Below are 18880 nucleotides of genomic sequence, written 5' to 3'. Positions count from 1 at the left end.
TAATGGTGTTCTCAAATGCAGACTATAAAATAAAAATCTTTATTACCATCAAGAAGATAACACTAAACCTAAAAAATTTGGCAAGAAACCAAGAACTATAAAACATGGCAGGGCAGATTTGAAAAGGGACCAAACTAAAATTTCAGAATTGAAAAATAAGTAACTGAAAGAAACAACGAGATAGGTGGCTTTAATAACAGCTAAGACACAGCTGCGGAGAAAATTAGTGAACTGAGTTACAGATTAAAATGAGTGAATGAATGCACACATACATACAAACATACAATCCCAAAGAAGCATGGAAGGAAAAAAGAGAGAAAAACACAGAAAAGACATAATGAATACAGTGAGAAAGTCTAATGTAAATTTAACTGGAGTCCCCCTGAAGAATGAAAAAATGGGACAGAGGCAACAGGTAAGAGATAATGGCTCACATTTTTCCCCAAACAGATGAAGGACTTAAATTCATAGTCTCAAGAATCTCAACAAATCCCAGGCAAGATAAATAAAATAAACATACCCCTGACTTACCTGGGAAGGCTACTTGGCTCCTCTGAGCCTCAATTTTGTAAATACTAAATACAACCTATTTCATAGGGATGGTCAAATGATAAAATGAGATAATATGAAAAGTGCTTAGCATGTCACCTGACTCATACATTCTGCAACCAGCTGTAAATGTTGCCTATTGTTGTTATTTACCATTAACACCTGCCATACCAGGTTGAAACCCTGTTTGAGGGTCGTAACAGCAAGCGACCACCTCTGACCCCCAACACACTTTTCTGTATTAGCAGAGGGTGCACAGTAGGTGGTTCAGGCATCTGGGAAGGGAGATTCTTCATCCCCACCCCCTAGGCCAGATGCTCAGGAGGGTACTTGGGGTGAGAAAGATCCTTGAGCTTCATCCCATAAAGCCCGGGACCCACCCACTCGAGAGTGGCCACACCCACTCTGAGGGCGCTGAAAAGCAGTTGCCTAGGAGTGTGTGTTGCGCTGTAGTCCCAGCAGGCAGCTGGCCATGCCCAAGAACGCGTTGGTCGTCATGCGCTATGGTCCGTACAGCGCAATTGGCCTGTCGGTGGAGTACCGCACCTTCCGCATAGAGGGCATGCAAGGTGGGCAGCTGAACACTGGAGGGCCACACAGCAGTGTGTGCCCAGGTGAACCCCAAACTTTTAGCATCCATGCATGCTGCACTCTTTGTCTAGACCTCCTTCCTTCCTGAAACTCAGACCAATGTTACCTCCTCTGGAAAGTCTTCCTGAGTCCCCACAGTCCCAGGATGATTAAGTATCTTTCTTAGGCTTCCAGTGCTTTAATATGAGAATAGGAACAAACATATAGCACTGAGAGCCCATGGGATGCCAGGCAATGCCTGGATAGAAGGGACTACATACCCTGTTTTTCACACTGGAAAATAGGAATCAAGGATACCAAGAGACTTTTCTGTAGTCATAGCCTGGAAAATGGCAGATAGTCTATCCCTTGTTCATTCGTTCATGCAACAAACCTTTATTGAGCACCTAATACATGTTGAATATTCTTCCAGGACCTGGTGAAAGAAAACAGGTTCTTGACTATTCCTCCTCCTCCTTATTGACTACTGATTGGCAGTTGTGCCAAGCCTCCACAGAGGAATGTAGTCATAGTGGGACCTGCTACTGGCCATAATTTGGAGGAGAGAGGGGAGAGGTCTGGAAAGGTTTATTTGCTGAATCACATTTGAGTTGAGTTCTAAAGAGTAAGAAGAAACTCACCAGATAAAGAGAAGAAAGCATTCCAGGCAGAGGGACTCATATCTGTAAAGACTGGAAGTGTGAACAAATGATGTATTTGTTGAATTGATGGGAGGATGAGGCTGGAGGATAGACAGGGGCCAGATCAGGCAGAACCATATAAAAGTTTTAGGCAGGGGGAAGAAACCATTGCTGTGAGAACAGTTAGAGGGGGCTAGGAATGGAAGCAAGGAAACACATCTAGGGACTGTCAAGGTAGTAGTCCAGGGAGAGGTGATAGTAGTTTGCACCAAGACAGCCATAAAAGGGTGGTGGAGTAAAGTAAAAGCAATGGTGCTTCCTAAGAGGATGGAGATGCGAGGCGAGGATCAAGAAGATGTCCTCTGGATCCAGTCCATATATCATTTGAGTGATGGATGGAAGTACTCTATGCTAAACTTGAGAACACTAAAGATGGACCACAGTTTGGAGGAATATGCTCCATTTGGAACATATTTAACTTCCTGTGCTTTGCTTTGAGCTACATAGATGGAGATAGAGTTGACTATGCAATTCTGGAATTCAGAGAAAAATTCCAATCTGGAGATAGAAAAGTATGAGTCACTGACTTGGGGAGAGCATATAGAATGGGAAGAGAGCCCAGGACTGTCTTAACGAACTCCATTTTTTATGACCCAAACCCAGGATCGTTTAGGAAAACTGCAGTGGGAGTCCAGAAGACACAAAATCAGCAATCAGGGAAGGCCTCCTGGAGGAGGTAGCATTTGAGTTCCAGTTTGGAGAATGGATAGGATTTCAATTAGCAGAGAAAGTTGCTTTCTCTGAGAGAACAGTTGGTTTAGAAATTTCTGTTACAAATAACTCAGTGTTATTTGGTGATGCTTAAATTGTTTCACAATCTTGGCTAAGGACGCTGCCTGAATAACTGACTTTTTGCTTCTTTCCTCTTTGATGAGCCCCACCCAAAAATCCCTCACCTCATAACCCACTTTTAGTTTATGTTCACTAAATGAGACTAAACAGCTACAGCATTTCTTTAAAAATAAGGCAGATCTTAGCAAGAACCTACATTCAAGAGTCTCTGAGCCTATTTACTTCCTCTGTCTCTAGGCTTCTGATATTTGCAGACATGTTTTTTCTTTGCTGCAGCCCTCAAGGGTGCAAGCTCCTCCTCCCCAACCCACTCCCACATTTTCTTAGTTTAGGTATTTCTTTTTTATCTCTACTATTTTTTTATTGTGATAAAATATATATAACATAAACTGCATTTTAACCATTTTTAAATGTACAATTCAGTGACATTAATGGCATTCAAAATGTCCAAAACTTTTCAATACCCCAAACAGAAATTCTGTACCCACTAACAACTCCTTATTCCTATATAAATACATTAGCAAAAACTCCCTTTTTTCCCCTACCCCCAGGAACCTCTATGAATCTCTAACCTACTGTCTGTCTGTCACTATAAATTTGCCCATTCTAAACATTTTATGTAACTAAAATCATACAATATTTGTCCTTTTGTGTCTGAGTTATGTCACTTAGCATCTTTTCAGGGCTCATCCATGTTTTAGCATGTATTAGTACTTCATTCCTTTTTATGGCCAAATAATCCATTGTATGCATATACCACCTTTTGTTTATCCATTTATCTGCCTATGGACACTTCATTTGGTAATTGTGAAAAATGCTGCTATGAACATGTGTGTACAAGTATCTGAGTCCCTGCTTTCAGTTTTTTGGTGGGTATATGCCTAGGAGTGGAATTGCTGGGTCTTCTGGCAATTCTACATTTAACCTTTTGAGGAACTGCCAAATTATTTTTCACAGCAGCTGCACCACTTTACATTCCCACCAGCAGTGTAGGAGGGTTCCAGTTTCTTCATATCCTTGCCAACACTTGTTCTTTTCATTTTTTCTAACATTATAGACATCCTAGTAGGTGTGGAATGGAATCTCATTGTGGTTTTTATTTGCACTTCTCTAATGACCAACGATGGTGAGCATCTTTTCATGTGCTTCTTGACCATTTGTGTGTCACGTGTTGGGCCACTTTGCATTCCTGGTATAAATCCCTCTTGATCATTTTGGGTAAGCCTGCACTACTGAATGCAAGTTGCTAGTTTTTTCTTGAGGATTTTGTATCAATATTCATAAGGGATATTGGTCAGTAGTTTTCTTTTTGTATAATGTCTTTGTTTGGCTTTGGTATCTTGATAATGCAGACCTCATAGAATGAGTTTGGAGGAGAATTCCCTTCTCTTTAATTTTTGGAAGACTTTGAGAAGGATTTGATGTTAATTCTTCTTTAAATGTTTGATAGAATTCACCAGGAAAGACATCTGGTCCTGGATTTTTCTTTGTTGGAAAGTTTTTATGTACTGCTTCAATCTCCTTCCTAGTTATAGGCCTGTTCAGATTTTCTGTTTCTTCTTGAATCTGTTTTGGTAGTTTGTGTTTGTTCATTTCATCTGTATTATCCAATATGTTGGTGTATAGTTGTTAATAGTATTCTCTTATAATCCTTTTTATTTCTATAAGGTCAGTTGTAATGTTCCCTCTCCCATTTATTATTTTAGTTATTTGATTCTTCCCTTGTTTCCTTAGTCAATCTAGCTAAATAAAGATTTCTCCATTGTATCAATCTTTTCAAAGAACCAACTTTTTATTTCATTGATTTTTCTCTATTGTTTTTCTATTTCTAATTTGTTTATCTCTATTCTAGTCTTTATTTTTTTCCTTTTGCTAGCTTTGGATTTCTTTGTTCTTATATTCTTTTGTTCCTTAAGCTTTATAGTTATGCCATTGATTTGAGATATTTTTTAGTATAAGCATTTACAGCTATAAATATCCCTCTGAACACTGCTTTCACTGTATCCTGTAGGTTTTGATTTGTTGGGCTTTTCTTTTCATTTCTCTCAAGATACCTCTTAATTTCCCTTTTGATTTCTTCTTTGGACCACTGGTTGTTTTAAGGTGTATTGTTTAATTTCCAAATATGTGTGACTTTCTCCACATTTCCTTCTATTGTTAATTTCTAGTCTCATTCCACTGTGGGCCTAAAAGATACTTTGTAAAATTCCATTCCTTTAAAATTTATTCAGACTTGTTTTGTGTCCTAAAACATGGTCTACTCTGAAGAATGTTATGTGTGCACTTGAAAAGAATATATACTCTGCCTTTGGGTGAAGGGTTCTATTTATGTATGTTAGGTCTAGCTGTTTGATAGTGCTGCTTAAGTCCTCTATTTCCTTATTGATATTCTCTCTAGATGCTCTATCCATAATTGAAAGTGATGTATTAAAGCCCCCAGCTATTATTGTAAAATTACTTCCCCTTTCAATTCTGTCAATTTTTACTTAAATATTTTGGGGCTTGGTCATTAGATGTGTAAACTTCTTGATAGACTGAAACTTTTGGTAATATCTAATGTCCTTCTTTGCTCTTGTAAATTTTTTGACTTAATCTAGTTTATCTTATGATAATATAACCTGGCTCTCTTTTGGTTATTTTTGCATGGAATATCTTTTTCCATCCTTTCACTTTCAACCAGTTTTTGTTCTTTATCTAGAGTGAGTCTCATGCAGACAGCAAATAAATTGTGTTTTTTCAGCCATAATACTAATTTCTGCCTTTAGATTGGAAGATTTAATCCACTTACATTTAAAGTAATTACTCATAAGGAAAGACTTCTACCATTTAGCTAATATTGTCTGTATGTCTTACCTTATTCATGTTCCTCAATTCCTCCATTGCTGCCTTTTTAAAACCATAGTTGATTTTTTGTAATGTACCATTTTGATTCCCTTCTCCTTTCCTTTCAGTATACTTGTAAGTTATTTTCTTAGTGGTTATCCGAGGGATTACAATAAACATCTTAAACTTGTAACAGCCTAGCTTAAATACCAACTTAGTTTACACTAATATACAATCTACTCTTACACATCTCCATGTAGGAGCATTTCTCTGTATATTGTAATTGCCACAGATTACATATTTGTACATTATGTGCCCGTTAACATAGACTTATAACTATTGTATTATTCATTTGCCTTTTAAGTCATATAAGGAAAAAAGAGGGGTTACAGACCAAAAGTGCAGAAACAATTGCTTTTAGATTTACCTCTGTAGCTACTTTTATCAGTGCCCTTTAGTTCTTATGCAGCTTCATGTTACCATCTAGTTCCTTTCATTTTAGCTTGGAGGGTTTCCTTTAGTATTTCTTGTAGGTCAGGTCTTTTAGCAACAAACTCTGTCAGCTTTTATGAATCTGGAAATGTCTTAAGTTTTCCTTCATTCCTGCAGCATATTTTGATATACATAGAATTCTTGGTTGACCATTGTGATGGTTAGTTTTTTGTGTCAACTCTGGAATAAGCAATGGTGTCCAAATATTTCATCAAATATTCTTCTAGATGTTGCTCTGAAGGTATTTTTTAGATGTGATTAATATTTATAATCAGTAGACTTTAAGTAAAATAGATTGCCCTCCATGTTGTGGGTGGGCCTCTTCCAATCAGCTGAAGGACTTAAGAGAAAGACTGGATTTCCCAAAGAAGAAATTCTCTTGGCTCTTGAAATCCTGCCTGTGTCTCCTGTCTACCTGGCTTGGTGAATTTCGACTCAAGTCTACAACATCAACTCATACCTTAATTGCCAATCCTGCAGACTTCAGACAAAGGATCTACTGTTTCCTTTGAATATCTAATGTTTTACTGTTTCTTTGTATACTTTTTTGTTGTTGAAAACTGGGTTTTCAAATATTATAATGTTGCAACTCTAGAAATCAGATTTTTCCATTTTCCCAGAGTTTGCTGTTCTTAATTGCTGAAGGCTTAGCTTGTGGTCTGCCGTTGTTTCAACAGAGATTTCCTTGAATGCCAGAAGCTTTAAAACAAAAAGGCTTTCTCATTCTTTATGTATTTTCTCTATGTTGCACTCCTTTAACACTTATCCAGGCTATTTACAATTCTGCCTCAGCCCTGCCTGCTTTCACTGAGCCTGTAGATTAACCAGTGGTGAAAGTTGAGGATCTTCCTGAGTCTTTTCTGAGCCTGCATCCTGTTCTGAGCATACACTTGACTTTCTAAATTCCCCAGTATACATGAGTGTTTTAAATGCTTCAGTTTTTTTCCTCCCAGGCTTTATGAGGTTTATTGTATGTTTCAACAGTCTTTTGCCCAGGCAGCTACACATTTTTCATTTGCCTTGTGATATTTTTAAGCACTGTGCATGGCTTTTCCACCCTGCATGAATTCCAAGTTAAGTGAAACAAAGATAAGCATGTGATGTCAATCCTTTAGGTAGGCCCAGACAGGTTAGAACAGACAAACACAAGAACTTGCAAATAAGGTCTGCTCTGGTCCCTTTGGAAACAGGACCTGTACTGGGAACAAAGTCTGCTGTCTTCAAGACTGCCACCAAGCCAGCAGGAGGTGAGGCAAGGGCAAATAAAGATGCCACAACACTTTCTTACCATGTTAAAGTTGCCTTTTTCTTGATTCAGCAGTCACTTGTTTGTCACCTTTACTTTCCAGTTCTGAAAAACTTGGTTCTGACAGTTTCTGGTGGTTTTGCAATGTTTCTGGGAAGGAATTGGAGTTTGGAGCTACCTATTCCACCACCTTGCTGATTTCTGTAGACACATTTTGATTGTGTTTCTAACTGCTGCCACAATCAGCATCATTGTATATCATTCAGTTAGATCATTTACATACGAAAACATAAATTAAAGAAAAATGCATAAATGAGAATTTTGTGATAATATATAATTTACAAGTATGGAGGTGGGGGCAGAATCCTCATCTAGTTTGAACACAAATCCTGTCATCTCTACTGATCACCTCCCTCTGGTCACTGATGTCCCTTGCTTACATTCTTGACACTGTTGGCAAAGAGATGGCATGAGCAGAGATTAAGCACTGAAGTCCAACCAACTTAGTTTTGAATTGGTTTCTATCATTTAGTAGCTGTATGGCCAAAGATCAAGTTATTTTATCTTTCTGAGCCTGTTTATTTATTGGTAAAATGAGAGAGAATCCCTACCTCACTGATATGAGATTCCAATGAGAAAATACATGTAGAGTCATGAACACTATACTCACACAGGGTAAATGTTCAGGAAGCATTAGTTCTCATTATTCTGAGGGAGGGGTCTCTAGGAAGGGGTGGAGCTTGGGGCCTGTTGCGGAGCAGCAAGCAGCCCGGTCTGGCTGAAAGCTGGTATGTAACAAGAGAGTCAGACCTTTTTTACCCTTGGCAACAGGGAGCCAGTAAAGTTTCTTGAGCTAAAGAATGATGAAATTGAAAGGAAAGGAGCGACACACAGCAGCAATTCACCGGAGAATTCCGCTTTATTAGGGAAAGGTGCTGGGTTATATAGGAAGGGGCATGAGTTGATTGAGGTGTCACTTCTACGGGGCTAGTGGCTATTGGCTAGGTGCTGGGATTAGGGGGGGCGAGGGGTGAGTTCGCCATCTTATGGGTGGGGGCCCTTCAGAAATCAAGGATGAGTTTTAAGAGGCCAGTTCTGAAGGTGAAGATTTGGAGAGGGGGAGTGGGAAAAAAATGAATTGTTAAGAAATATTTAGAAGTTAGAAATTACATTCTGTAGTTCAAGAGAAAAACAAAGGTAGATTTGAGATAGAAGTCATTATGACTTTAAATGACATCTATATGCTGATGACTCCCAGATTTATACCTCCAAACAGGATTTTCTCATTGTCACCGAGTTAAGTAAACATTTCAGATTATTATGCCCCTAATTTCTAAACTGTCCCTTACTTTACTATAATTTTTTAATTAATCAATTAATTAATATTATTTTGGTATCGTTAATGTACAATTACTTGAACAACATTATGGTTACTACACTCCCCCTATTATCAACCCACCACATACCCTATTACAGTTACTGTCCATCAGCATAGTAAGATGCTATAGAATCATTACTTGTCTTCTCTGTGTTATACTGCCTTTCCCATGTCCCCCCAACCCCACGACATTATGTGTGCTAATTGTAATGCCCCTTTTTCCCCCCTTCTCCCTCCCTTTCCACCCATCTTCTCCAGTCCCTTTCCCTTTGGTAACTGTTAGTCTGTTCTTGGGTTCTGTGAGTCTGCTGCCGTTTTGTTCCTTCCATTTTTGCTTTGTTCCTATTCTCCACAGATGAGTGAAATCATGTGATACTTGTCTTTCTCCGCCTGGCTTATTTCACTTAGCATAATACCCTCTAGCTCCATCCATGTTGTTGTAAATAGTAGGATTTGTTTTCTTCTTATGGCTGAATAATATTTCATTGTGTATATGTACCATATCTTCTTTACCCATTCATCTACTAATGGACACTTTGGTTGTTTCCATTTCTCGGCTATTGTAAATAGTGCTGCGATAAACATTGGGGTGCATATGTCTTTTTCAAACTGGGCTCCTGCATTCTTAGGGTAAATTCCTAGGAGTGGAGTTCCTGGGTCAAATGGTATTTCTATTTTGAGCTTTTTGAAGAACCGCCATACTGCTTTCCACAATGGTTGAACCAATTTACATTCCCACCAGCATTGTAGGAGGGTTCCCCTTTCTCCACATCCTCACGAACATTTGCTGTTTGTCTTCTGGATGGTGGTCATCATAATTGGTGTGAGGTGATCTCTCATTGTGGTTTTAATTTGCATTTCTCTGATTATTAGTTATGTGGAGCATCTTCTCCTGTGCGTGTTGGCCATCTGAATTTCTTCTTTGGAGAAGTGTCTGTTCAGCACCTCTGCCCATTTTTTAATTGGCTTATTTGCTTTTTGTTTGTTGAGGTGCGTGAGCTCTTTATATATTTTGGATGTCAACCCCTTATCGGATATGTCACTTATGAATATATTCTCCCATATTGTAGGATGTCTTTTTATTCTACTGATGGTGTCTTTTGCTATACAAAAGCTTTTTAGTTTGAAATAGTCCCACTTGTTCATTTTTGCTTTTGTTTCCCTTGCCCAGGGAGATATGTTCATGTAGAAGTTGCTCATGTTTATGTCTGAGAGATTTTTGTCTATATTTTTTTCTAAGAGTTTTATGGTTTCATGACTTACATTCAGGTATTTGATCCATGTTGAGTTTACTTTTGTGTATGGGATTAGACAATGATGTAGTTTCATTCTCTTACATGTAGCTGTCCAGTTTCGCAAACACCAGCTGTTGAAGAGGCTGTCATTTCCCATTGTATATCCATGGCTCCTTTATCATATATTAATTGACCATTTATGCTTGGGTTTATATCTGGGCTCACTAGTCTGTTCCACTGGTCTGTGGGTCTATTCTTGTGCCAGTACCAAACTGTCTTGATTACTGTGGCTTTGTAGTAGAGCTTGAAATCAGGGTGTGTAATTCCTCCCACTTCATTCTTCCTTTTCAGGATTGCTTTGGTTATTCGGGGTCTTTTGTGGTTCCATATGAATTTTAGAACTATTTGCTCTAGTTTGTTGAAGAATGCTGTTGGTATTTTGATAGGGACTGCATTGAATCTGTAGATTGCTTTAGGCAGGATGGCCATTTTGACATTAATTCTTTCTATCCATGAGCACGGGATGTGTTTCCAAGTATAAGCCTTCCACTTCCTTGGTTAGGTTTATTCCTAGGTATTTTATTCTTTTTGATGCAGTTTTGAATGGAATTGTTCTCCTGGTTTCTCTTTCTGCTAGTTCATCATTAGTGTATAGGAATGCAACAGATTTCTGTGTATTAATTTTGTATCCAGCAACTTTGCTGAATTCAGGTATTAGATCTAGTAGTTTTGGAGTGGATTCTTTTGGGTTTTTTATGTACAATATCATGTCATCTGCAAACAAGGACAGTTTGACTTCTTCCTTGCCAATCTGGATGCCTTATATTTCTTTATGTTGTCTGATTACCATGGCTAGGACCTCCAGAACTATGTTGAATAAAAGTGGGGAGAGTGGGCACCCTTGTCTTGTTCCCAATCTTAAAGGAAAAGCTTTCAGCTTCTCGCTGTTAAGTATAATTTTGGCTGTGGGTTTGCCATACATGGCCTTTCTTATGTTGAGGTACTTGCCCTCTATACCCATTTTGTTGAGAGTTTTTATTATGAATGGATGTTGAATTTTGTCAAATGCTTTTTCAGCATCTATGGAGATGATCAGGTGGTTTTCATCCTTTTTGTTGATGTAGTGGATGATGTTGATGGATTTTCGAATGTTGTAGCATCCTTGCATCCCTGAGATGAATCCCACTTGATCATGAAGGATGATCTTTTTGATGTCTTTTTTAATTTGGTTTGCTAGTATTTTTGAGCATTTTTGCATCTATGTTCATCAGGGATATTGGTCTGTAATTTTCTTTTTTGTGGTGTCTTTGCCTGGTTTTGGTATTAGAGTGATGTTGGCCTTGTAGAATGAGTTTGGGAGTATTCCCTTTTATTCTACTTTTTGGAAAACCTTAAGGAGAATGGGTCTTAGGTCTTCACTAAATGTTTGATAAAATTCAGCAGTGAAACCATCTGGTCCAGCAGTTTTGTTCTAAGGTAGTTTTTTGATTACTAGTTCAATATCTTTGCTGATAATTGGTCTATTCAGATTTCCTGTTTCTTCCTGGTCAGCCTTGAAAGGTTGTATTTTTCTAGGAAGTTGTCCATTTCTTCTAGGTTATCCAGATTGTTACCATATAATTTTTCATAGTATTCTATCATAATTCTTTGTATTTCTGTTGTGTCTGTAGTGATTTTTCCTTTCTCATTTCTGATTCTTTTTATGTGTCTAGACTCTCTTTTTTCTTGATAAATCTGGCTAGGGGTTTTTCTATTTTGTTTATTTTCTCAAAGAACCAGCTCCTACTTTCATTGATTCTTTCTATTGTTTTATTCTTCTCGATTTTGTTTATTTCTGCTTTAATCTTTATTATGTCCCTCCTTCTACTGACTTTAGGCCTCATTTGTTCTTCCTTTTCTAGTTTCATTAATTGTGAGTTTAGACTGTTCGTTTGGGATTGTTCTTCTTCCTGAGGTAGGCTTGTATTGCAATATATTTCCCTCTTAGCATGGCCTTCGTTGCATACCACAGATTTTGTGGTGTTGAATTATTGTTGTCATTTGTCTCCATATATTGCTTGATCTCTGTTTTTATTTGGTCATTGATCCATTGATTATTTAGGAGCATGTTATTAAGCCTCCATGTGTTTGTGGGCCTTTTTGTTTTCTTTGTGTAATTTATTTCTAGTTTCACACCTTTGTGATCTAAGAAGCTGGTTTGTACAATTTCAATATTTTTGAATTTACTGAGGTTCTTTTTGTGGCCTAGGGTATGATCTCTTCTTGGAAATGTTCCATGTGCACTTGAGAAGAATGTTTATCCTGTTGTTTTTGGATGAAGTGTTCTGTGGATGTCCGTTAGGTCCATCTGATCTAATACATTGTTCAGTGCCTCTGTCTCTTTACTTATTTTCTGTCTGGTGGATCTGTCCTCTGGAGTGAGTGGTGTGTTGAAGTCTCCTAAAATGAATGCTTTGCATTCTATTTCCCCTTTTAATTCAGTTAGTATTTGTTTCACATATGTAGGTGATCCTGTGTAGGGTACATAGATAGTTATAATAGTTATATCCTCTTGTTGGACTGACCCCTTTATCATTATGTAATGTCCTTCTTTGTCTCTTGTTACTTTCTTTGTTTTGAAGTCTATTTTGTCTGATATAAGTACTGCAACTCCTGCTTTTTTCTCTCTATTAGTTGCATGAAATATCTTTTTCCATACCTTCCCTTTTAATCTGTGTATGTCTTTGGGTTTAAAGTGAGTCTCTTGTAGGCAGCTATAGACGGGTCTTGTTTTTTTATCCATTCAATGATTCTATGTCTTTTGATTGGTGCATTCAAACCATTTACATTTAGGGTGATTATTGATAGGTATGTACCTATTTCCATCACAGGCTTTAGATTTGTGGTTACCAAAGGTTCAAGAGTTACCAAGTTCAAGAGTTACCAAGGTTCCCTTACTATCTAACAGTCTAATTTAACTCACTTCATATACTATTACAAACCCAACCTAAAGGTTCTTTTTTTTTACCACGTTTTTTCCTCCTCCTCCATTCTTTGTATGTTATGAATCATATTCTGTACTCTGTGTCTATCCCTTGGTTGACATCTATTTAGCCTTAGGAATACTTCCATCTATAGGAATCCCTCCAAAATGCACTGTAGAGGTGGTTTGTGGGAAGCATATTCCCTCAGCTTCTGCTTATCTGAAAATTGCTTAATTCCTCCTTCAAATTTAAATGATAACCTTGCCAGGTAGAGTATTGTTGGTTTGAGGCCCTTCTGCTTCATTGCATTAAATATATCATGCCACTCCCTTCTGGCCTATAAGGTTTCTGTTGAGAAATTTGATGATAGCCTGATGGGTTTTCCTTTGTATGTGATCTTTTTTCTCTCTCTAGCTGCTTTTAAAAGTCTGCCTTTATCCTTGATATTTGCCATTTTAATTACTATATGTCTTGATGTTGTCTTCTTTGGGTCCCTTTGTTGGGAGATCTCTGCACCTCCATAGCTTGAGAGACAATCCCCTTCCCCAGATTGGGGAAGTTTTCAGCAATTACCTCCTCAATGACACTTTCTATCCTTTTTTCTCTCTTCTTCTTCTTCTGGTACCCCTATAATGTGAATATTTTTCCATTTGGGTTGGTCACACAGTTCTCTCAATATTTGTTCATTCTTAGAGACTCTTTTTTCTCTCTGTGCCTCAGCTTCTTTGTGTTCCTCTTCTCGAATTTTTATTCCATTTACCATCTCTTCTACTACATCTAATCTGCTTTTAAATCCCTCCATTACATGTTTCATTTAAGATATGGCATTTCTTCTTTTCTATAATTTTTAAGGTTTTTTTTTTAAATTATGGGCTGCAGTGTATTTATAACTTGATAAAATTTTAGAGTTAAAAAAGTTTTTTTTTCTACCAGCAAAATTATTTAAAGAAACAAGGAAGGAGATAGATCAGAGCACCAGTGTGCTAAGAGGGGTCAGGGAAGACTGGATGAGTCATTGAATATGCTGACAGTTCTTTACCTCTGAGTACTCAGGATCAGGAGATGGTGGGCTGAAGGCTCTAACTGCAGGAGGTAAAGCAGCGGGTACAGCCAAGGAGGCAGAGTACAGGCAGTTTTCCCCACAGTAGGGGAGGGGAAGGAGTGTTTTGAGAAGATCAATGGGAGAATTTTTGTGGTGGAAGGAGACTTGAGTATTACAAGGTATCAGCAGGTGGTTGATTTTTAAAGTTAACTTTGAATATCCCTGAATGATAATTCATATAACACTGGCAGCCAACATTTACTGAGGGCTGGTGACAAATGCCAGGGGGTTAACAGAAGCAAAGCAAGGAGGGAGCATCTGTCGCCACCCACATGGCCTGACCACTTTAGACCCAGTGCTAACTTCACCCCAGGCACAGAGTGGTGCGTTTTCAGACCCTCATGTAAAATCTGCATCTAAATTCTGTGTGTCTTAAAATCATAGCTCTTTAAATTTCCTGAAGCCCTGCTGGATTTGGAATTATGCCTGATCTTTCCTGAACTTACTATGCCTTAAGAAATCTGAACATTTTTGTTCTTTACTACCCATGAATTATAATAGTTCAGCACAAATGTCTCTCCTATGGCCTCAATAATAAAACTAACCATGCTTAACAAAAAGTTCTCAGTAATTTCCCTGGCCATGGTTGCTTCTTGCCTACTATTCTTAAGTCAGCCAAATGTTCTACTAAAAGGGATGAGAAAGAATTGAAATCGACCCATAAAAATAGAATCTGCACTTATTTACCTAAGATGCTACTTGTGTCACCCTCCCGTCCCTAGCTATGCATAGCTGTACACACTGATGAGCATCAATCAGCATTGCATCTATACCAGGCAGAGGATGGGAAGATGCCTGTCTTTCTGTTTGCCTTGACTTCCTAACCAGCAGCATTTAAATCATTCACAAATGGTGCACAATTCCACCAGCACTAAGAAGAGTGAAGCTTTTCCATATCCCTTTGGTTTCCCCAGAGCCCCCTTGAAGAATTAGGTGCCACTTCAAAGAAGCAGGCATTCTGTGGGTGGCCTTACAGCTTCTGGTTGATTTATGTTGGAGTTTAGCCACTGCCTTTGCAAAGACTTTGTTGCATGGAGTATATTTATCTGACCTTTCTTTGAATAGACAACCCATAGCCACTCATAGGAAAAAATGGGTCTTCCATGTAGAGAGGTGGCATTTGGATAAGCTGCAGGAATTCTGGTGTCTCTCTGAGTTTGATCCCTGTAAGCCTGCACTGGCCGCCCTACAGCTGGGCTCAACACTTCCTGGACTGATGAGAGGGGGACAGACATCCTGAGAGTGAATATACTCTGTAGACTCTGAGGTGGCTCATCGTTTTAAAAAGAATCGGACTTAAGTCACTCAGGGTCCAAAAGAGTCACTGGGGATGCCCCAACTCCATTATCAGTTTGTTTATTCCATGAGCTGTGACTACTGGGCACCTGGGATTTGGGAGGACTGTGGTCAGTGAGGGAGACATGTGCCCTTAAAGGCCCCCAGAGCCCATGCTTTGTGACCAAACAGAAGGTAAAGTGAAGAGTGATAAATTCTTTTAAAAGGATTTCTTCCAGTTGGGCTTCATTTGCTCAGGTGTGAGGCAGACCTCCATTATTCAGCACCCGCCCACCTCCATAGGGTGGGTTATTTAGCGGCTCAAATCTGTACCTTAGAAACACCTTGCCATGGAAGAGTGCCGCTGTTCTTGTAAACAAACCCCAAGCCCAGAAGCTACATAAGGCTCAATCAGTTGGGGCCCTGCAGGGAAAGGGCCATGGCAGGCCACAGGGTGCACAGCTTTCTGGGGTCTCCTCCTACAGAGCCCCTCCTCATTTATGCTGCAGTTGCATGACCAGCCTGAGCAGAGCCTGTGTCCTCCTCTCTAGAACCCCCAACCATCAGAGAGCCAGTATTCAGTGTTAAAAGGATAGAAGCAGCACCTTGCCCCAGAGATGGGCTATAAGGTGGCAGTAGAGAAGCTGTTTTATTTCTGATTTCTTCCTATCAAATTGAAGTACATTTCCCAGGAGTGTCTTCAGATAATATGAAACCAAGAGCCTGGAGGCTAAACTGCCTTCTAGCTATGCACATGCTTTTCTCCCTCAGGCTATACCTCCTCTCTCCTGAGGGGGTGCTGCTGGGAGACAGCGTGATCCCCAGAAATCTGTGCATATAGACCGCCTTTATGCGTCCTAGACCACCCACTGGCCATTCCAAACTGGGCTGCTTCATTTAAACCAGTCATTGGCCCAAGCCGATGCCTTTCCCCAAAAATGTTTAAGAACACAACACTTAAATAGGATGCCTTTCTCCAAAAATGTTTAAGAACACACACTTAAATAGGATACGATAACATAAATATGCCAAAGAAAAAGATACGGGTGTTTTGTAGAGAGAGGCGTTAGCTGACACAAGGTCAATTAGGGCCACCACTGGGTGCCCGCAGAGTGCTATCTCGTTAATGGAGATGCTCACTGCATTGCTTTCTGAACTTTCCAGAAGTGAAATTAAAATCACACAATTACAATGTTCACAGTTGGGGCTGGATGTTCTTGAACTGATTGAGGGATGAAGTGGACACACCACCATTTCAAAACAGCAATTGTCTCTGCAATTAAATGCAATTAGCAGACATTGCTAATTCTCTCCACATTGTCTACCTTTCTCCACATAGGACTGATTGAAATGCTAAGATTTTAAAAAACTTGCCCCCCATCTGATATCCCTTTCCTTCCTAACCAAAACTCTCATCAATGTATGAAGCCTGCCCAAGGTGGTAATTTAGCACCAATGTTACAGGGTGAACACATGAAGAAAATGTGGAGGAAACATGTTGGAGAAAATAAAGCTCCAGTTTGCTCAATGCACATTATTTCTGCTAAACACATATACTCTTGCATTTCCACAACAGAGAATAAATCTAACAATTTTCTGTAACAGATCTCTAGGGAAGGAGCCTCTTAATATAAGTGATAACTAAAATGCAGACTCTAAAGGTGAGAATAAAAGTTTAGTCCATTAGCTTTTTTAAAAAGCATTTTGTTCCTGATAATTATAGAAAATCTGGAAATTCCTGGAAGAAGAAAAAGTTTCACATAATGTCACTACAAAGTGATAACTATGATATTTTTTTCTTTTTTCCTATTACAAATACATGTTTTAATTAATATTGAAAATATATTTTAACATATATGTGTACCTTGACTTTTTTGCTTACATTACAAATATTTTTCTTGCTACTAAAAGAATCCATAGACATTTTTTGAAATGTCCAAATAAAACCTCATTATATGAATTTATGACCATTTACTTAACCATCCTCCTATGATTAGGCATATGTTTTTCACAGTATTTTGCTATTATAATACTACAGAAAGGGACATCTTGTTGCAGAGGTCTGCCTATATTTCCAATTTTTTCCTTAGGAAGCTGTCCCTTTACTTGCAATTTCCTGTGCCAGAGATTAGGATCCTTTTATTTCTCTTTTTTTTTTTTTTTTTTGAGGCTTTTGAAGCCATATTACCCTCCGTAAACATGACCGGTTTATATTTACATCAACAGAGAAAGAAGTTACCTAATTCCCTGTATCTGCTCCAACACTGGGTATCATCTCTATAAGAAAAGCTCAAAACCTCTTCCTAGAGAAAGCCCATACTTTCACAGACCATACAGGCCTAGGGGCAAATCTCAACCAAAATCTGAATTGCTCGGGTGTCTGGATGTGCTTCCCAGCATAGGCGAGGGCACACTGGGGCAGCACCAGCAAAGTGCCCTCCAGGACAGTTGCCTTACAGCCGTGCGCAACTGGACAGCAGACCAGCTGCTGTCACCCATGAGGACCTCAGCACATCAGGTTACTCTAGAGTCTGTCACCAAGTCATCCACATCCCACTCTGTCTTTTCCAGCTGTGTTGGCTGAGGATGGACACAAGGTCATCCTAGAGAAGATAGAAGACTGGAATGTGGTAGAACTTGTAGTGAATGGAGTTGTCTTCCAGTGCAACATCAAAGACTTGGAGTTTGGTAAGTCCCCTCAGCACTCTTTCCAACCAGCATTTTGCCTGCTCTGAGGCCTGTTCAGCCTCTAGTTGAAGTGGTCAGTGTCATGCCCAGATTCAAATTGGGTTTCTTTCTGAAGTTTTACCTTCTCACTCAAAGCCCTGTGGTCTGTAGCACATAAATGAGGATGTACTAAACCACAACACACATAGTGAAGTGTTTGATGGTCTGGGCTTCTTCCCAGAACCCTGGAAACAGAAGGCAGACAAAAAGAAAACAAAGTTTTAGCCTAAGACTTCAAATGATATGACAGGAATTTAGAGATAATAGATCATTTCAGGTTGTTGGGAGTTTTTTTATATTTTAATAATGTATGTTTTATCTTTGCCTTCAAAACAGTTTTCGTTCTATTTGATTATTCTATCTAGGCTTGCTAAGATAATTAGAGTCATTACACGAGCAGTGCCTGGCATTATCAGAACATTCTAAGGATTTCTTTGCCCTGGAGAGTTTCTGGCCTGGCAGGCTGGCATTGTGCATACCTCACTCTGCTCAGAAGGAAAAACTTTTGCAATCAACTAATACTCTACTAAAGGCTAACTAACAATTCACATGCCTGTGTACTATGAAATGCTCTCCTTGTGAAAGCCATGTATGTCTTATATGACATGAGATTGTGTATAAAGCTGGTCAAAAGAAAATTATATCTATTTTCCTAGGAGGTGATGGTAAATTAGACCCACTGTGCAAAGAGGCCAGGATAGCTGTGCTAAATGCCTACTGATCTTCTCGTCAGAACATCTCTAGTGAACAGCAGCTGCTTCAGGCTATTCTGTGATGCAAACAAAAGCAGCCATTCTGGGCCATGGATGCTAGGCTTTACCAGTCAGAACATGGCAATTCCAGCCCATCCTTCAGCCTGCACAGCAAAGGGTTTCTCCTGGCTGCCAGGAAGCAGGGCCCACAAAAATAATAAAACCACACAATGTGCAGCATCTGTCAATCTCAACCCATAGGGAAAGTGCTCCAATATCAGGTACACATTGAGCTGAAGGAAATAATAAAATGCAATCTAATAACAAAGCACCAT

General features: G+C 39.0%; 1 protein-coding gene across 1 annotated transcript; it reads left to right on the top strand.

Annotated features, from left to right (window-relative positions):
• The first annotated feature begins 1021 nt into the window (after positions 1-1021).
• Positions 1022-18574, top strand: C7H10orf53 (chromosome 7 C10orf53 homolog). Its single transcript, XM_017648851.2, has 3 exons — positions 1022-1118; positions 17698-17814; positions 18510-18574. The coding sequence occupies exons 1-3, from the start codon at positions 1022-1024 to the stop codon at positions 18572-18574; spliced, it is 279 nt and encodes a 92-aa protein (XP_017504340.1).
• Positions 18575-18880: the final 306 nt, after the last annotated feature.

The sequence above is a fragment of the Manis javanica genome, chromosome 7, assembly GCF_040802235.1.
Source record: "Manis javanica isolate MJ-LG chromosome 7, MJ_LKY, whole genome shotgun sequence".
Lineage (NCBI taxonomy): Eukaryota > Metazoa > Chordata > Mammalia > Pholidota > Manidae > Manis > Manis javanica.
Note: the sequence above shows the minus strand (reverse complement) of the source record. Positions and strands in the feature narration are given on the sequence as shown.

What these genes read in the sequence shown, in the direction of transcription:
- C7H10orf53 (XM_017648851.2), top strand. Translation starts at nt 1,022, where the DNA reads ATGCCCAAGAACGCGTTGGTCGTCATGCGCTATGGTCCGTACAGCGCA. An exon ending in CCGCATAGAGGGCATGCAAG is followed by an intron (nt 1,119 to 17,697) that starts GTGGGCAGCTGA and finishes TGTCTTTTCCAG; the next exon opens with CTGTGTTGGCTGAGGATGGA. An exon ending in CATCAAAGACTTGGAGTTTG is followed by an intron (nt 17,815 to 18,509) that starts GTAAGTCCCCTC and finishes CTATTTTCCTAG; the next exon opens with GAGGTGATGGTAAATTAGAC.